At 43.2% G+C, this 18,670-nt stretch overlaps 1 protein-coding gene across 9 annotated transcripts in view; it reads right to left on the reverse strand.

Moving 5' to 3' along the window:
- Positions 1-203: 203 nt before the first annotated feature.
- The window catches only part of LOC309864645 (sterile alpha motif domain-containing protein 5), a 909,922-nt gene continuing 891,455 nt past the window's right edge, over positions 204-18,670 (reverse strand). For all 9 annotated transcript variants that reach the window (XM_082730322.1, XM_082730320.1, XM_082730326.1 and 6 more), the window contains 4 exons: positions 17,484-17,597; positions 6,025-7,136; positions 4,698-4,829; positions 204-3,562 (listed from right to left, as the gene is read on the reverse strand). In XM_082730322.1, coding sequence (XP_082586448.1) covers positions 3,299-3,562; positions 4,698-4,829; positions 6,025-7,136; positions 17,484-17,597 — 1,622 coding nt within the window. In that variant the 3' untranslated portion in view covers positions 204-3,298. The remainder of the gene's footprint in view (positions 3,563-4,697; positions 4,830-6,024; positions 7,137-17,483; positions 17,598-18,670) is intronic.

The raw sequence follows: 18,670 nt of genomic DNA on the forward strand, positions 1-18,670 counted from the left end.
AAAATTCCTTCTGGTCTCAGAAGATGTGGTTATAGGCTTTGATTATGCAATATTTGGGAAAAGCAATAAACTGGCAAAGAGAAGGAATGTGTGTTAGCGAGTTTTGTTGATGACGCAGAAGTAAAGTTCTACAAATGTTTGTATACACTTTGTAAATTTCACTTCTACTCCATCTTTGAAATACCAAGGAACAACAAGAGAGGCATAGTCAACTGAAGAAATTTATTTTTTTTCTAGGTACATAGATGACATAATTATAGACAAGTTTTGATACATAGGAAAACCCTTCTGTCCACCTTTCTCTTTGCTAAATGAATCGTCACAATTTTTACAATTTTTAAAACAATACACAGCTTTCCTGGGCTGAAGCAATCGCAAGGACATATTGGGACTGGTATATTACAGCTACTTACAATGTTTAAGAACAGCAATGGAGAAAAATAAGTTATTTAAATATTGATTTCATATACAGAAAGTGCAATGTTGTTAGTTGTTATATAACTTGCTTGACAGTTTGTTTTCTCTATCAATTTAAAATCAAGATAACTCGGACTCAGACTATTATATTTTGTGAAAATAATACAGTACATACATGCAGCATTGACTTGAACTGATTTCTTTTGCTGCAGTTATGAAAGCAAATTTTGCTATGTCAGGAACTGGTTTGCCATAGACTAGTAACTTCCAAATTCACCCATACAAGGGATCAGGACAGAGAATAGGGCTGCTACGGAAGGCCATGAAAATCTATCTGCTTCTTGGTTATCTGGGAATGTAAATAGTGGTTGGGGTTGGCTGAATTTCTTCTAGACAGCTTTAAAAATTACACACAACGGATGTGTAGCTACCTGAGCCAAACTGCCTTTCTAGGTTTCTTTTGTGCTTTCCAAAGATTACACTTTTCACCCTTCCTCAACATTCTGTACCAAGTGCAACTGATTAAAACAAGATATTGCTGATGCCTCACACCTGTCTTCTGACAGGTGGCCCCTAAACCACCTTCATTAAAAGTCACACACACACATTCAGGATTTTCTAGGATCAAATTAAACGTTTAAAGCGAAGTCCAAACAAACACTAACAATTAAAAAAAAGGTTCTTTTAAAATTTTTTAAAGCACAATAAAGTAAAAACCTTATTAGACCCCCTATTAGGAAGATCTTCCCACTGAAAATCATTCATGGTCCCTGAATTTGATTTTTCTATGCAAAGGCAATGACTTCCAAAGAAGAGTGACAAAAATATGGTTTGGCATTCTCAAAAAACTCCTCTATTTTCTGGTGCCACTTTTACTGACATGAAAATCTTACACTGCAAATGAACTAGCTGGGAAATTTCACAGATTTCTCCTCCTTTGTGGTCAACTTCGGGACTTGGGTGCAGTCAGCTTAAATGATGAGTAGGATCGCAGAATGTCCGGCCAAGGCACTGGGCAGCTGGGGGAGGAGCGCATGTCCTCACACCCACGTCCGTCCCAGCAAGAGAGACGCATCTCCGGCATGGTCACAGGTAGCCCTGCAACCCAGTTCTGTTCCGCGGGGGCTGTGCGCACAACCCGAGGTGGTAATACGGGCTGTTCTTAAGATTTCAGTAGAAAATGGGCAGCTTGAGCTTTTTAGTCTGCATTTCCACAACTTCTTCACATGGCATCTTCTAGAAGGTGATTATTATCGAAGAGACCTTTATTTTTTAAATGTGTACCAAAGCATGAAAAAATTTATCACCTGAGAACATCTCCTTTTCCTCAGAAACATGGATCCAAGTACAGAGAGCAAATGCTGAAGACGGCTTTGTAAATGAAATCACTTTTAACCCCCCTGAGGGAAATCGTTTTAATGAGCAGATGAAATGTTTAAGAGCTTTTGATCAAGGCTTTGTGTTCAAAGTGTTTCTATTGTAAATGATCACATTCAGTGCTTAAAATAGTTCTCATGATTAAGAATGTAAAGGAAATTCATTTAGTAAGCAACAGAAACCTTAATTTAGTTGCCTGAATTTCTGTGTGCTAGAAAAATCAGACACCACACTAAAAAAGGATGGAAAATGCTACAATCAGTTGGAAAACAATTGAAAATATGCAAATACCTAATACGTAGTTAATGTGGTTTATCTGGCTCCAAAGTGAACTTTTATCTGAATTAAAAGAATATTCTCAATAAGGAAGGAAAATGGTATCTGAGTTATGAAAGAAAAATTTTTTTTAAATAGCTTACAAACTGCTTCCCTTTTTAAAAACATCTTTCTGAAATAGTCAACCTTCCAATGACTTTACAAAGCTGACCTGTTAGCTGATTTGGGGATGGGCGTGGTCAGGAGTCCAAGTCAATACTGCAGCACAATGACCAACGTGGTAAACAAAACTAAACTGATTAAAGTGAAGGTAGTTGCTATACACACACACACACACACACACACACACGCTCACCCACACGTGCACACACACTCATGTACACACCCCATCTCTGAATTTCAGATAGTTTTTTACTGGATTTGTAGTTAGTGTAAAAACTGAAAGCCAACAGGAACTTTGTGCCTGATAAACACCCCTACAAAATAAGCCATGTTAGAGTTGAGGCAATTAGAAAAGCCCATTTTTGTTTTTTGCTGAAAACATCTCACATATGTTAGATGGCAGTCTAAGCTGAAGATTGGAAACTATGGTTACAGGGTAGTGAACACTAGGATAACTGCTTCAAAGCTTATATTAAGGCAAATAAAAGCTGATTGCTAGAAAGCAATTATTAAAATGTCTCTTGTTTACTTAAAGGAGAACAGGATTTTTTTTTTTTCTTTTCCCTAGTGCAGCCAGACTTTCTTACTTTTGAACAAACAGGCATGGTCAATAGTGTACAGTGAACTCCCGAGTCTGTTACTTTGGCCTAGCTAAAGACCGTCTGGCCCTCAGGTATCCTGCAGGGCGACAGACAGAAGGGCAAGGGCGTTCTCAGAAACAAAACAGGCTGCCCCTCCCTCTGCTCCCAGCCTTCCCAGCACACCAAGACAGACTGGAGGCACAGCATGTGTGGCAAGTTGGCTTCCTGGTCCTTTGTGTTCTGAAAATAAAAATAAGTGCTTGTCTTTTCTTTGGGGGTCAAAGAGAACCACACCAGTTTCCTCGAGGGGGCTTTTCTGGAGGAGAGAGGGTCATTAGTCCTGTGCCAAGGTTTCATGCTCTGTGTGGCCATACACTAGGCCTTTCTTCTGGATCTGGTCTGCCTGTCCCGAGGAGGAGGAATTGCATTAGCATAAGCACAGTGAAAGGGTGGCTCTGGTCCAGGGAGCTCCGTTAGGGGCCTGGCTATATGGCCTCGGGGCCTGGTGGCAGTTTGAAGAGTCTGGCTGCAGACACGAGCTTGCTTATGTGTCTCTCCTCTGTGATGCCGGCCTCCTGAAGGCAAATGTGGGACAGAGAAGGCACTTGGCCCAGTGTGCTGAACCCGGCTTCGGTGAGGGCGCTGGTGTACATGGGCAGACCGATGGAAACCAGCCAATCTGACACAGATGAAACGCATCCGGGAGAGAGGGGCTTTCTACAGATTTCTGTGAGTCCACCACTTGGGATCTGGATAAAGAAAGAAAGCAATTTTATAAAGACTTGACATAGGCCGCCAGAGGGCTCCTTCTATAACTAAAAGAAGCACGACTCAAATAGTACACTGCCAGACTACTGGAAAGCGCTCGTGCCATGAGATGTCCGAGACCAAGAGTAGCCTCAATAATTCTTTCTCAGCTTCTCAAAGGGGAGACATATCTTAAAGGAAGTTTTTCAGGTTCTTGAAAGTACTTGAAATTAGCTCTAATCCTAATTATGTGTCCAAGTCTCCAAACTGTAAGCATTTCTATACCCTGTTATTTTGTCTCCTTCAAGGAAATCCCTAGGTAATTCAAGAGGCAGGCCTCCGCAGTGTGCGGCAGACAAGACAGTCCATGGGCAGAGTTTTTATAAAACAGATTTTCCACTGTACTTTGAATCTACATTAACTGGAAAACTAAATATTTCATCCATGTAGTTATAAAGAAATTAAAATACAGTGATACCAAGTGTTGGCTAGAGGAGGGAAATAGACGTTTACACTACTTCTGAGAAGACCAGGTGCTTCTCTTTCAGGAAGGTAGTGTACTATCAAATGTGCAAGTCCTTGAGACCTTGTATATGCTTGTGGAAGCAAACCCCCTTAAAGCACTATATATATACTTAGAAATTAACCTTGGGAGTCTATACAAAGATTATATATTAACAAGGGCATTCTTTACTAAATTTTTTGAAATAAGTTGGGGGAAAATTTAAGTGTTTCAACAATATAGGTAGGATTGGTTAAAAGAGGGCACATTTACTAGAGCATTTTGACATACTGATAAAAGCATGTTCAGGAACAGATTCATGATCTGATCACTGAAAATGGGTTTCAGACCTGTTCATTTACTATTGTATGTGCAGAAAAGATGACTAGACAGATTTTTAAGACCTTTTTCATACTGCTAGGATTATAGAACATTTTCATTTTTCCTTCTTTCCCAAACTGACTTTCTAAAACTTTGCAGGCTGAATATATATTCCTTTCCCTCCAGGTGTCTCCTTTTGGTAGTGGCTGTGCTCCCAGGGCTACTTAAAGTTGCCAGCATGCTCTTCATTCAGCACTCTGACTAAATGGGCTTCAAAAGCTGAGCTGGGGGCACCACAGGCGCCAGCTGCTCACCGCCATGCGGTGCTGCTTCCGCAGAAGCTTCACGCGAATCTGGTCCATGTGGGTGGCGACATCCCTCTCGGGCTGATCTAAGTCCTCGGCGTATCTCTGCACCAGGGCTTCAGGGATCCCACAGCGGCCATGCTGCAGAGGGGAACAGAAACACGGCATCAAGGGCTGCAGGGAATCTCTTCTTCAACAACAGCAAACACGAGGTAGGGGAAGACACCGGTAGCTACTGGAAAGTAGCACCAACAGTTTTCATTTTAAATGAATGTATTTGTAGTCAGGGTAGATGTTTTAGAGAGAATGGGTTTACATTTTGATCTTTCTGGTACCGATGAATTCTAGGAAAATGTTTTGAAATGTAAGTAAAGCGGAAGTGGTACTGCAGACCATCTCCCAGTCTGCAGGGGAGACCTACATAGGGCATCTGCTGTTGGCGCTGCATCTCTCTTACCCTGTCAGGCCGTCGGCCAGTGCTTACTGTAGAGAACAGCTCTCACTACCCTCCATTCAGAGGGGTTGGTTCACTAAAGATCAAGGAGGAGGAGCAAGGGGTGGAGGATCGTACTTTAAGGGATTTGTGGTCAAAAGAGTTTTATAACCAGGACTCCCAGGAATGCATTATCAAAGAATATGCATTCTTAGGAGTAATGCACAGCAACATCTATTATCATTTGTCTTCAGAATCCTTTTGGTATTGGTAGATCTACTCTCTCTCTCTCTCTTTTTTTTCAAATAAGCAGTGAGTTTTCATGATACGAGTTTCCGCGGTGTTTCTGGTACAGGGAGAGATCTCATAATCATTCCCCCATCACTCATACAGATAACTATACAATATAATTATGTCTGAAAAGGGTTCTGCAATTTTCAGAGTGTGTTCACATTTACTTGTTCCTACTAATACCTGCAGAAGGTAGCTGTGCGGCTTATTATTAATCCCATTTTACAAATAGGAAATGAAATGGGGATTTGTTAACATTTATAAACATACAGGTTCGTAAACATTGGAAACTACAAGTCTGTCCAGTAAGCCAGCCGTTTCTGGAACCAGCTCTCCCTGCAAAATACAGCTGCCAAAATTAAAAATAAGCAAAAGAAGAGAGAAAAGGAAAAGAAAGGAAAAGTCCAAGACTGTCTGTGTTTCATCTGGACGTGGCTCCCATCCATGCCAGCACCTGCCTCCCCTGCCACCGCCCCCCGCACCCCCCCCACCCTCGGCAAAGTGTCGGTGGGGGTGCCCTCACCACTAGGCCAGCTCTGTGGGGCAGCTGTGCAGCTCTTCTCACCAGGCTGCCTGACTTAAAGAAGCAGAGGCCCTTATGGCCTTCAGTACCTTATCAGAGTATGGCTCCTCAGTGAGATCGATGCCTTCAGCTCGTAACTTGTTTTCCGTGAGCATTTCCAGATCGACTCCCCGAGCGCAGGAGATCTTCCTGGTCAGAGCTGGTCCCAGCTTCACGCCGTGCTCCTGGAGGCTTGTGCTCTCTGGGAGCTCGGAGAGCCAGGGCGGTGGTCTTGCGCTCAGGGGGCTGCCAGGCTCCTGTCCTGAGGGAGGCCTGGAAGCCTGAGGTGAGTGACAGTCACTGGGGCTGCCCTTTTTTGCAGGCAGGCTTGGGGCGTCGGGGCCGGGGGGGCTCGGGTGGAGTCCGTTGGCCAGGCGCTCTCGGCTCTTCTTGGCAGGAACAGGCGGAGGCTGGGCGGGATGCTTGGCCTGTGCTCTTGTCTCGGGGCCCCTCTGCTCAGCAGCTAGGCCTTCTTTGGTGCCCGGGGGGTGATACGTTCCTTCAAACTCGAGTCCTTTCCTGTGACCCTCAAGAGGCATCCTTGTTAAACTGGGTTTGACTCCGGGATGTTGGGCATCGTAGGTTTTGGGCAGACACGGAGGAGGGGATGCGCCACGGGGAGAGGGTGCTGTGGAGCCTTCCAGTTTCCTAGTCGCTGGCTTCTGAGGTTCAGAACATCTCTTGCTTTGGGTCAGTAGCAGTGCATTGTCAACAGCAGGGTCTCGTTTGGGGCTTTGAACCTTTGCGATGGAGGGGGTTGTCTTTTGTGGCACTTGTGGTACAGTCTGAGGGCAGGGGTCTGTCACCTTGCCAGGCACATCCTTCTCAGCAGCAGGCTCTCCTTGAAGGTCATCCAGGGAGTGGGATCGAGGCCAAGCTTCCACAGCCTGAGGGCCCTCCAGGGTCTCGCAGCTCCGACAGATGGAAACAGGGAGGCTTCTTCGGTTTTTGTTCGGACCCGCCCCACACGGCTGGTCACAGCACTTGGAAGCGCGAGGGGAGAGGCCGCTGCCCAGCCTGCCCTCCTCCCCCTGCTTCAGTGCATCGGCCGACTTTGTTAAAGGCAGCGTTGGGTAGTGGCCCAGCTGATTCCTGTTGAACGACTTTAAGCTGGACTCCGTTGACGACTTGACAGAGAGAAGGCCAGTCTTCCGACTCTTGCCTGTGAGACAAGGAAATATCTTAGTCATTAAAAAAAAAAAAAACCAAAAACACAAATCAGTCAGACTAATGTGTAAAGACATGCTGACGTAATTGATATCTCCAACTCCTGTGTGCCATTGCTGAATGATACTAAGGACAGAAAAATCACCATTTAGGACGTTGGGTGACAGAAGGTTATTATGGCCCCATCTTTATTTTTAGAAAGAATTCTCAGACTAATTAATGGACTCGTAGAGACTGAAATTATTTGTCATGAGGAAAAGGAATAGGCTATGTCAGGCAGTAAAATAAATCTAGACATTAGGCCTAGAAATAATAGAGTTTGATCATCTGTACACAGTTTAGAAAGCATAGGACGGGATTTCTTTCAGGGAGGCCAATTTCCTGAGGTCAGGCTGCGAAGGGCCGGTGGACTGGATTCTACCAGTGTCACCCTAACGTTTACTGGTGACCACAGAACTCTCAAAGTACGCCTTTCTCTAAGCTCTCCCCTCTTACTCTGGCTTGTTGGTGTGTGTGAAGTCAGTGCATCCTAGAAACAAGTCAGCCCATCTTGGTATAAGTCAGTAAACAAGCTTCACTAAGTATTTTGCCTGACATAATCTGTGCAAAATACTAATATGGTTCTCATTTCCAGGGGAGCAACAGCCCTGATTAAGATCAGTTATCAGGCTGATAATTGAACTGATTCACCAGACATCATCTACTGATTTGATGGTGGTTAAGTTGAGGTCAACTGCTAGTATTGCTTGATAAGCTTTACAGAGAATTTACTTTGTGTGGTCAGGCCCTGTGCCAAATGCTTAGTTTTCATCAGTGCTTTTAACACAGACACTCCATAATTAACTGTCCTTTGCTCTATTTCGGTTAATCCCATGTTTGATGTGTGCTTTGACGATGGGTTGAAATGCCTGAGAATATCACAGATGATCCTACTTCTACTATTATCCCAGATGATCCTTGCTTCTACTATTCCAGGCCAATAGAAAAAGACAAAAATTTTAAACCCATATCAGGTTTGGAAGATACAAAGAAAAGGCATACTGTAATCTCTGAAAGAAAGGCTTTCTTCCTGGTCTATTACTTCAGTAAACATTTCTAATGAAATATTTTAATTTAGAAATTTTGACATCTCCCCATTAAGCAATCTCAGCTTTTCAATAAAACAGCAGTGAGGAGACATTGGGTGGTAGATGGACTGGATTAGGCAGGAGTAGAGATGGTGCCCACTCTGGGAACCTGGGTATGGATACTTTTAGGTAAATGAAAGACCTTCTCTCATAAAGCCTCTGTGTGCTGTACAACTGAGGGAGAAGGAACAAGGAGAAAAGGCCGGGGCACCGTGACATTACTAATGGATTGGCCATTATCAGCAGAGAAAATCAGATTCCTTCCAGGATTCCCGTTTTCTACCAAACTCAAATTCCAAACTGATAATACTAAATGTATGATGTCAGGCATAACTCCAGACACCAAGATGGATAAAAACAAGAGCCACCTCAACCAGACTTATAAATAGCCCCATCCTTTTAAATCAGACACAAATCAACACATGAAGTATTCTGTACTTGGCAAAGCAGATGCATGGTCAGATGGCCTCAGTCCTCCCTTATGTGTGATGATGTGAGGCCCAAGACCCCGTCTGCCTGTGTTAGCAACATGCTAAGTGCTATACATAATTATTTCATTAGTTACATGGAGAATGTCAGGCCATTGTTACTCCTAAGAATACTGACCGCAGTCCCATTTTTTTAGTCATCACAGGTAAAATGGAAAAGAGAAATTACTTCTTTATGAAGCATATCCTGCTAAACGTAAAGTGTAAAAATTAGTTAAAATAGCTTTCCTTCACTTTGGCTATTAATAGAAGCTGAGTGTATAGATTGCACTTCCACATCTACTTGTCCTGCAAAGATCCTTAGGTTCACCCTGTAGGTCAAGTACAGTTTGCCAGCTTCTGTCATTCCTCAGCAGGTACTCCTTGATTCTTTTGAAAAAGTATTCAGTCTGCCTGCCAGTGTTATCTGTGAAATCCTTACCAATCCAATAACAGTTTGGGGAATGAAATTCCTGAAAATGTTTGGATGTGGAAAGGTTATTAACAGGAGAGGAAAAATCTTGGGGACTTACAGGAAGACTTCGACGTTGACTAGAACTCGGAGTTCACTGTGCCCCAGTGCTTTCTAGTGTTCACGCGTAGTCTCCACACTGTGCTGTGCTAGTTTCAGGTGTACAATACGATGATTCAACGATTCTGTACATTTCTCAGTGCTCACCAAGTGTACTCTTCATCCCCTTTATCTCTTTCACCCATCCCCCACCACCTCCCCTTTGTTCTCTGTATTTAATAGTCTCTCTCTGTTCATTTTGTTTCTTAAATCCACATATGAGTGGAATCGTACGGTATTTGTCTTTCTCTGACTGATTGATTGCACTTGGCATTATACCCTTTAGGTCCATTCATGTTGCTGCAAATGGCAAGATTTTATTCTTTTTCGGTAGCTGAGCATATATAGTGCATCTTTATCCATCTATCAGTGGACATGGGTTGCTTCCATATCTTGGCTACTGTAAATAATCCTGCAATAAGCTAAAGAGTGCATATATCTTTTCAAATTAGTGTTTTCATTTTCTTTGGGTCAATACCCAGTGGTGAAATTACTGGATCATAATATGATAATTCTATTTTTACTGTTTTTTAAAAATATATTTATTTTAGAGAGAAAGAGAGCATGAGTAGGGGGAGAGCTGCAGATTCCCCTCTGAGCATGGACCTGGACTTGGGCTCAGTCCCTCAACCCTGAGGATTATCACTTGAGCTGAAATCTAGAGCTGGATGCCTAACCAACTGGGCCACCCAGGTACCCCTACTCTTTTTTAAATGTCTCACAGAATTCACCTGTGAAGCCATCTGGTTCTGGTTTTTCTGGTTGAGAGTTTGGCTTTTTTAATTTTTTTTTTTTTTAAAGAGACAGAGCACCTATACATGTGCAAGTCAGGGAGGGAGGGGAAAAAGAGAATGTTAAGCAGGCTCCATGCTGAGCATGGAGCCCCAGGTGGGACTGGATCTCAAAACTGTTGAGATCATGACCTGAGTGGATATCAAGTGTCAGACGCTTAACCTACTGAGCCACCCAGGCACCCCTTGTTGAGAGTTGTTGTTGTTTTTTTAAATTACTGATTCAATGTCATTGCTAGTGGCATTATTGATGGTAGAGTGTTGAGCAAAATTGCCTTCCAGTTTCATTGCTTGTAAGTGATCTGTTCAAATTTTCTCTTTCTTCCTGATTCAATTTTGGAAGGTTAGGTTTGTAGGAACTTACCCATTTCTTCTAGGTTGACCAATTTGTTGGCATGTAATTTTTCATAATAGCCTTTGTTTTTCTGTGTGTCAGTTCTTTTGCCTTCATTTCTGGTTTGGGTCCTCTCTTTTTGATGAGTCTAGCTAAAGATATTATCAATTTTCTTATCTTTTCAAAGAACCAGCTCCTGATTCCATCTGTTTCATTTTTTTTTAGTCTGTATTTCATTTATTTCTGCTCTGATCCTTGCTTCCTCTAGTGGCTTTGGGCTTTCTTCTTTGTGTAGCTCCTTTAGGTGTAAGGTTAGGTTGTTTGGGACTTTTTTCCTGTTTCCTGAGGTAGGCCTATGTTGTATAAGCTCCTCTCTTACAACAGCTTTTGCTGTATCACAAAGATATTGGACCATTGTGTTTTCATTTTCATTAGTCTCCATGTATTTGCTCATTTCCTCTTTGAGTTTTTGGTTGACCCGTTCATTGTTTATTAGTACATTATTTAGCCTTCTTGTATTTGTGCTCTTTCCAGATTTCTAGTTGATTTCTAGTTTCTAGTTTCTGGTTGATTTCTAGTTTCATACCTTTGTGGTTGGAAAAGATGCCTGATATCACTCAACCTTTTTGAATTTGCTGAGACTTGTTTCTTGGGCTAACATGTGATCTATTCGGAAGAATGTTCCATGTGCACTTGAATGTGTATTCTGTTCTGGGGTAGAATGTTCTGAATATATCTATTAGGTCCATCTGACCCATTGATGTCATTCAAAGCCACTGTTTCCTTGTTGATTTTCTGTCTGGATGATCTGTGCATCCAAGTAATTAGGGTGTTCAAGTCCCCTACTATCATTGTATTACTCCCAATTTCTTCCTTTATGTCTGTTAATATTGTTTTATATATTCAGGTACTCCCATATTGGGTGCATAAAGTTTTACAAATTTATATCCTCTTACTGGATTGTTCCCTTTATCATTATGTAGTGTTCTTCTCTGCCTCTTGTTACATTATCCATTTTAAAATCTATTTGTTCCAATATAAATACTGCCATACCAGCTTCTCTTTTACTTCCATTTGCATGGTAAATGCTTTTCTATCCTTTCACTTTCACTCTGTATGTGTCTAGGTCTGAAATAAATCTCTTGTAGGTAGCATAGAGATGGGTATTGCTTTTTTATACATTCAGTCACCCCACCTTTTTATTGGAGCATTTAGTCCATTTACATTCAAGTAATTACTGGGGTGCCTGGGTGGCTCAGTCAGTTAAGTGTCTGCCTTCAGCTCAGGTCATGATCCCAGGGTTAGGGGATCAAGCCCCATGTCGGGCTCCCTGAGCAGTGGGAGTCTGCTTCTCCCTTTGCCCCTAACCCACTTGTGCTTGTGCTCTCTCTCTCTAATATATAAAATCTTTTTAAAAAAATCCAAATCCAAAAACTCAAGGTAATAATTAAGTATGTACTTATTGCCATTTTGTTACTTGTTTTACAGTTATTTTAGTTCTTCCCTGTTCCTCTTTTCTCTTAATCTCTTCCCTTATGGTTTGATAGCCTTCCCTGGTGATATGCTTGGATTCATTTCCCACTGTATTTTTACATGTCTATTACAGGTTTTTGATTTGTGGTTACCATTAGTTTGATATACAACACCCCATGCACATAGCAGTCTATATTAAGTTGATGGTCACTTAAGTTTGAAATCATTCTAAAAGCACTAAATCTTTACTCCCTCAACCCCATGTTTTATGTGTATAATGTCATATTTTACATCTTATTTTGTGAATCACTTGACTGATTTTTATAGATACAATTGATTTTACTGCTTTTGTGCTTTAATCTCAGTACTGGTGTTATAAGTGATTGATCTACTACTTTTACGTACTACTGTTATCTGTTACTTTTTGTATTCACCTCTGAAATGTTTTCCTTTCATCATTTTCTTACCCCTGATTATGGTGTTTCCTTTCCACTCAAATAATTCCCTTTAGCATTTCTTGTAAGGCTGGGTTAGTGGTGATGAACTCTTTGAACTTCTGTCTGTATACTCTGAATAACAGCCTTGCTGGGTAGGGTATTTTTGGTTTTGTTGTTGTTGTTTTCCTGTCAGCACTTTGAATATATCATGCCATTCCCTTCCGGCCCCTGCAATGGTTCTGCTGAATAATCAGCTGATATAGCCTTATGGGGCTTTCCTTATATGTTAACTCTTCTCTCTTGCTGCTTTAAAAAGTCTCTTTGTCACTACTTTTTGCCAGTTATTACGTGTCTTGGTGGGGACTTCCTTGGACTGCTTTTATTGGGGGCTCTCTTTGCCTCCTGGATCTGGATGTCTGTTTCCTTCCCCAGACGAGGGAAGTTTTCAGCTATCATTTCTTAAAATCAGTTTTCTGCACCCTTTTCTCTCTCTTCTCCTGGGATCCCTATAATGTGAAGTTATTATGCTTGATTATGTCGCTGAGTGTCCTTAACCTAGTCTCATTCTTTTTCTTTTTCTTTCTTTCTTTCTTTCCTTTTTTTTTTTTTTTTTTGATGTTTCAGCCTAGTTGCTTTCCAGTCCCGTCTTCCAGCTCACTGATCCATTCTCTGCCTCCTCTATTCTACTACTGATTCCTTCTAGTGTATTATAATTGCACATAATTGCAGTTATTGAGTTAATCTCTGATTGGTTCCTTTTCCTATTTTCTATCTTTGTTGAAGGTCTGAGATACTCCACTCTTCTCAAACCCAGTGAGTATCTTTATGACCATTATTTTGAATTCTTCATTGGGCATATTACCTATCTCTTTCATTTAGCTCTTTGTCTGAATTTATGTCCTATTCTTTCATTGGGGACATATTCTTCGGTCTCCTTATTTTGTTTAACTCTGCATTTGTTTCTGTTTATTAGGGTAGTCAGTTATGTCTCTTTATGTAGCCTTACAAAGAAGAGGTTCTGTGGTCACCTGTTCACCTCAGCCAGGAGCTTCAAGGGGTCTTCTGTGCGGACTGCCTAAACCCTACTGTTGCGGCTGAGCCTCAACAGTTTGCCTTCAGTCCAGTCAGCTGCTGTGGGCTGTGTTTGGTCCCTATGCTAAGAGTCAGTTTGGGGTGGTCATGGGCTTTCACTTGGGTGGTGTTGGCAGTCAGACCAGATGCCTGCCCTCTGCCTATTTGCAAGGGCTGCTGTCACACTCAGCTGTAGGGGGTTCTCTAGTTGTTGTCCTGAGAAGCTTCTATTGGTGGACAGGGCTGGCAGTCTGGCCAGATGGCTGCCAGCACTACAGATGCACCTATCCATAGGGCACTCACCCTGCACTGCTGGTTAGAAGGTTTGGCTGCTGGGGCTGAGTGTACTGGAGGAGTGTGGTTATCTTCCCCTCTCTGCGGGGCGGGAGTCACTTTGGAAAAGCAAAAGTCCCTGCCAGGGCTGCTTCTAAGTTGGGTCCTGGTGAGATCCACTTTGGAAGGAGTCCTGCCAACTGAGATAGTCTGGATGGGGCAAGTCCACAGAAGAACACAGGGGCTGTGTGTGTGGTGCTAGCAAGGTAGCTAGAGAGTGTTCACCCTGTTTCCTACAGGTGGTCCAGGTGGGGATGGAGGCAATGGTACCTGCCTGCTTTTTTGTTCTTGGAGAAGTCTCCTAAAGAGCCCAGTCTCTCCAGCACCCATTCTTAGTAAATAAATCTCCTGTACACATACCCTGTGCTTTTCAAACTGCTGCTTCTGTGCCGTATCTTGGCGGGCTTGTTTGTTATGCTAGCTCTTTAAGGGCAAGGACTATTTCCTATCCCCCTCAGCTCTCTTGAAGCTGAGCCACTGATTTTTAAAGTACCTGCAGTTCAGCCCAGCTGGTTGTCAAAAACCCACAAACCTGAAACCCACTGGTTTTCAAAGCCATCTCTTCCATTGCTGGTCCCCCTTGTCTAGTGTGCCTAGTGTGGCGTCTGTTCTCAGTTCTCCAGTGCATGGGGTGTCCCTCCTGTTTGTGGTTAGTCTCGCTAGGATTTAGCTCCTGGCCATGTCTCCACCCCTCCTACCTTTTTGCTTTGTCCTTCTCTCAACAGTGAACTGGAAAGTCTGTCTTGCCCATCCTTGGGGTGTTTTCTGGGTGGGATGCACTGATGAGGCTGTTACCTGGTTGTGTCTATGGGATAAGGTGAGCTTAGGATCCACCTACTCTGCCCTCTTCCCAGGTGGGTTTTCAGTCCCATCTTAACTGAGGCTGCTGTAACACTAGAGTTTTGGGAGAACCACTATTTCCCCAAATTGATAAGACACTTTGGCAGAGTTCATGGATCAAAGTTTGAGGTCCCCAAAATGCTCATCAGAACTGGGATTAGGGTGAGGTGAGCAAAGTGCCCGGGGCACCGGTGGAGGTGGGAGGTGGCTGCTGTCAGGGCCAGGCAGGTGCAGGCGAGTACCTGGGCGTGAGTGTCTCCTTAAAGTCTGTACTCTGCCTGATCGCTGTCCCTTCCCCCACACTCTTGTCTTGGTTTTAGGGCCCATGATGGCTCTCAAACTATTTGTTTAAATTCTGACCGAGAGTAAGAAACACATTTTACATTCAGCCAGTATACACGCATGTGCACAGAGACACATCCACACTGGAAAAAGATTACAAGTCTAACAATACCAGTCTTACCTTTGGAACACACCCTGCTATTTTCTATTCTATTCTACTTTACAAAACTGCTTTTCTTGACCCTTTAAAATGATTTTTTCAATCCACTAATGAATTGCAAGCTGCAGTTTAAGGAGCTTTAGTTCAGTTGGTGCTCAGTATTTTAACATAAGGGCTACTTGAAAAGATTCCAGTGACATCTAAAAACTATCACCCCTGGGCATTTTTCATGATGGTCTTCATGTGATTGACAGAAGTACAGGGGATCCTTTACAACTGATCTGGCTCTAATGGGACTCTGGGGGCCACAGCAGGAAGCCAGAGCCACCCATGGTAAAGCGGGATGCCCTGGGCCCCATTCCACATAAGCCACCTTTTTGAGACACGGAAATGTCCTGAAATTCCCTACTGAGTGCCTCCCTGTTAGGACAAGGAGGAAACAAGTATGACAGACATGTGGCCATCAGCTCACCCTCCACCTCAGTAACTGCTCTGCACTCAGGCCACACAGCCGCCAAGGTGTTTACGCCACTGCTGCTGTTGGGACCCTAAATGGATGGTCTAGCTGGTAAATTGTTTGCCTTAAGGACCTAATAGCTCCCAACACTCAAATGCTGGTTTTTACTGTGAAGAGAAGAGGACGCAGGAGACACACAATTTCAGTTTTATAGCTGCAGGTATTTTGGATGCAGTTTATACTGCCTCCCGCAGCAGTCGGGAGGAACAGAGTAGAGACTGACTACAGACTGGGAGCGAGGAGGGGTAAGGAGAACATTCCTGCCGAGTTCATAATGGTAACAGAATACTCCTTTCTCAGGAAACTGTACTTTTCAAATCAAGTATTTTCAAAGCAAGAGTACCCTTTTTAATGAAGCTTCATTTATAAAAAGATCTGAGCTGAGGTGTAGAGGTGGCTCAAGGCAAAGCTGGGGCATCCCCTGTCCCCCATGGCTGCCATCCCTCCTATGGCCTAGCCCCTGGGACCTGGGCACATAGGACGCCACTGACCAGGGCTTATGCGTTGCCTCACGAGCACTGTCACATTCATTTCGGCACTCAGTGAAAGTACTTTCCTAGTGAGAACTAGAACAGCTCGGTTCAAGATTTGAATGGGGGTGGCTTTGGGCAGAGATACTGACCATGTTCTTAAATGTCAAGTGGACCAGGCAGAAAAGACGGGGGAAAAAAAGTCACACCTATTTGGAAAACATTTTGCTTCTCAAGTGCTTTTTGGTGTGAGTTGTGGACTTTTGGCAGTTTTCTACCTTGCTTGCATACTGTTGTGCTCCTTTTCAAAGTGAAATTTATGGCTGATCCTGTGGTTCCAAAACCTGTCTACTGAACATCTGTGTGTGCGTAACTGTGACGGACAGATTATAACAGTGAACCACAGATTCGGACTGTGTTTGTCATCTGTGTGAGTCCGGTACTTCATACCCCAACTAAGGGCAAAAACATCTTCCCTTCTGGTGAGGACAGCATGGGTGGGCCTGGCCTGCTGCCGTGAAGTCTGGGGCCATAACACTGAGCCTCAGTCATGCTCTCTGAGAGAGAAGGAAGTACCGTATCAGATGTGTGTAGTTGGGTGATGTCTATTTTGAGATTTATTTTTTTTTAAACAAAAATGTGGTGTTTTAAGATTTAATCATCTAGCCTGTATTTATTTAGAGATATAGCTTCCACGGAAAGGAAGCAGGAATATTTAGATAAAGTCAGTCTTTTCACTTTCTTTCAGAATGAATTTAGATGTTTTTGCACTGTCATCTCTAATGCACCACTGCCAGAATCTGTCTGTTCCTCATGGAGTGCCTGCAGCCATGATCCACGAGAGAACACGTCAGCCTGTCCCTGGGTAGTGTCCCAACACCGGGGGCTGCTGCGCTCGGGCTGACTGCCCAGTTCGTAGTCTTTGTTTAATAAATGCCAGGTATTAATATATCCTTACTTTGGTTAGCTCTTAGAACAATCTATAAGAAAGAAACTCATTTACTGTTTCAGTGGTGACGGGGCTCAGAGGCATGAAGTCATTTGACTGAAGTCTTAGGCTTGTAAATGTTCTCTTCAAGGTTCAAACCCCTCAGAACTGGGACTTATGGTTCTAGACCCTATGGCTCTTTTCATGATCCACCTCGGGGTTCAGGCTCCAAGAGCCTCAGGGCAACAGGAAGTTGAGGGTCCTTTCTCTGAAGGTGTCTTCAATTCTCCATTTATGTGTGGACTGGGATGGAAGATTGAGAAGACCACTTGTTTCACAAAAACGTCCACTGCCTAGTTTCCTGAGAGTTGTTCAGTCTTTTTAAGAATCTTAATTAAGCACCAGTGATCCTGGAATAATTCTTCTCCCTATTGCCAGTTTCCCCAAAAGCATGGCTTAGGCTGAGGAAGAAATTGAGTCATAAATGACCCAAGTGGTTTATGTATTAAGGCGCATTCGTAATTATCTGTGTGGACATTACCGTGTTCCAGGTTCTCACTGCTTTCGTAGCATCCTGAGTCTCGTGGAGAGCATCCGCTCAGGCCCTGGCTGTCCACCAACAGCTTCTCCTGGGATCCTGACTGGTCGCTGTTACCTAGAGAAGGTTAACACACAGCAGGGAATCATAAGGGGAGGGAAAAGCCAAGGTTTTCCTGATTTTATCCTGCTATCCCCATACATTTTTAGGCCTTGAACTTCTGGAACAGAGCTAACTGTTTGAAAGTAAATGAAATTAAAATGGAGGAGCTCAGAACAGATTTTGTGCAGGTCATTACCCAGAGGATGGCTCTGGCTTCAGGCCAGCCAGGAAGAGGGAGAATTCAGAGCACTGTGTGGGCAGTCCGGGAAGCTTTCTGAGGGATGGTACCGTGGATTGGGAGCCAAGAGTGAATATTCCCTTTTCATAAGCAGGTTATCTTAAGATTTGTCTTTCAAGTTATTGGTCACCAGCTTTCCCAATTTGGAAGCCAATGTGAAAGTAAGTGGTAAATGAAATATTGAATTTTATTACAATTTGGGAGCATTCTTAGGTCTTGGCGATAAGCGCTGGCTCTCGTATTCTCTCAACAGGAGTAAGATTGGCAAATGGGGACATGAACCTGATAGGGGCACATGTCAAATCCTTCTGTTTTTGTTGTCTGTAGTGTGTTCGGAGGTTTTCTTTCCTTTCTGCCCTTTCTTTGTTTGGGGTCAGCATTTCTATTCCCTGTGTACAAAAGTAAGACAGGGAAGGTTCAGGAATCCCCCTAACTGGGACACTGAGTCATGAACACTCTTCAGGTGGGTGACTAAAAGAACCCTTAAAGAGAACTACCTGGTGTTCTGTCCAGGAAATGTGCCTAAAGTCAATCACATGGGAAATAAGGGGGAGGGGGGCCTTCATGACTCAGTAACATCACCCACCCATTCTACAGAGTGGGCACATAAGACCTTACAGGGAGTGAGGTTACAGGAAGAACATCTTTGTATTATTATGCAGAGAAAGTACTTGGTCACATAAAACAGAGGCCAAAAAAACATTTTCTGCATAAATGGCTTAAATTTATTTTCCTTTCTCTTCATTGCCCTTCCCCTGACCACATACATTTAAAAAAAAATAAATAAAAACCCCAGAAATCTGATCCTGTTTCTCAGGTCATTAAACAGTGAATTGTAGGAAGGCAGAAT

Source organism: Mustela nivalis, assembly GCF_964662115.1.
Source record: "Mustela nivalis genome assembly, chromosome: 5".
NCBI classification, from domain to species: Eukaryota; Metazoa; Chordata; class Mammalia; order Carnivora; family Mustelidae; genus Mustela; species Mustela nivalis.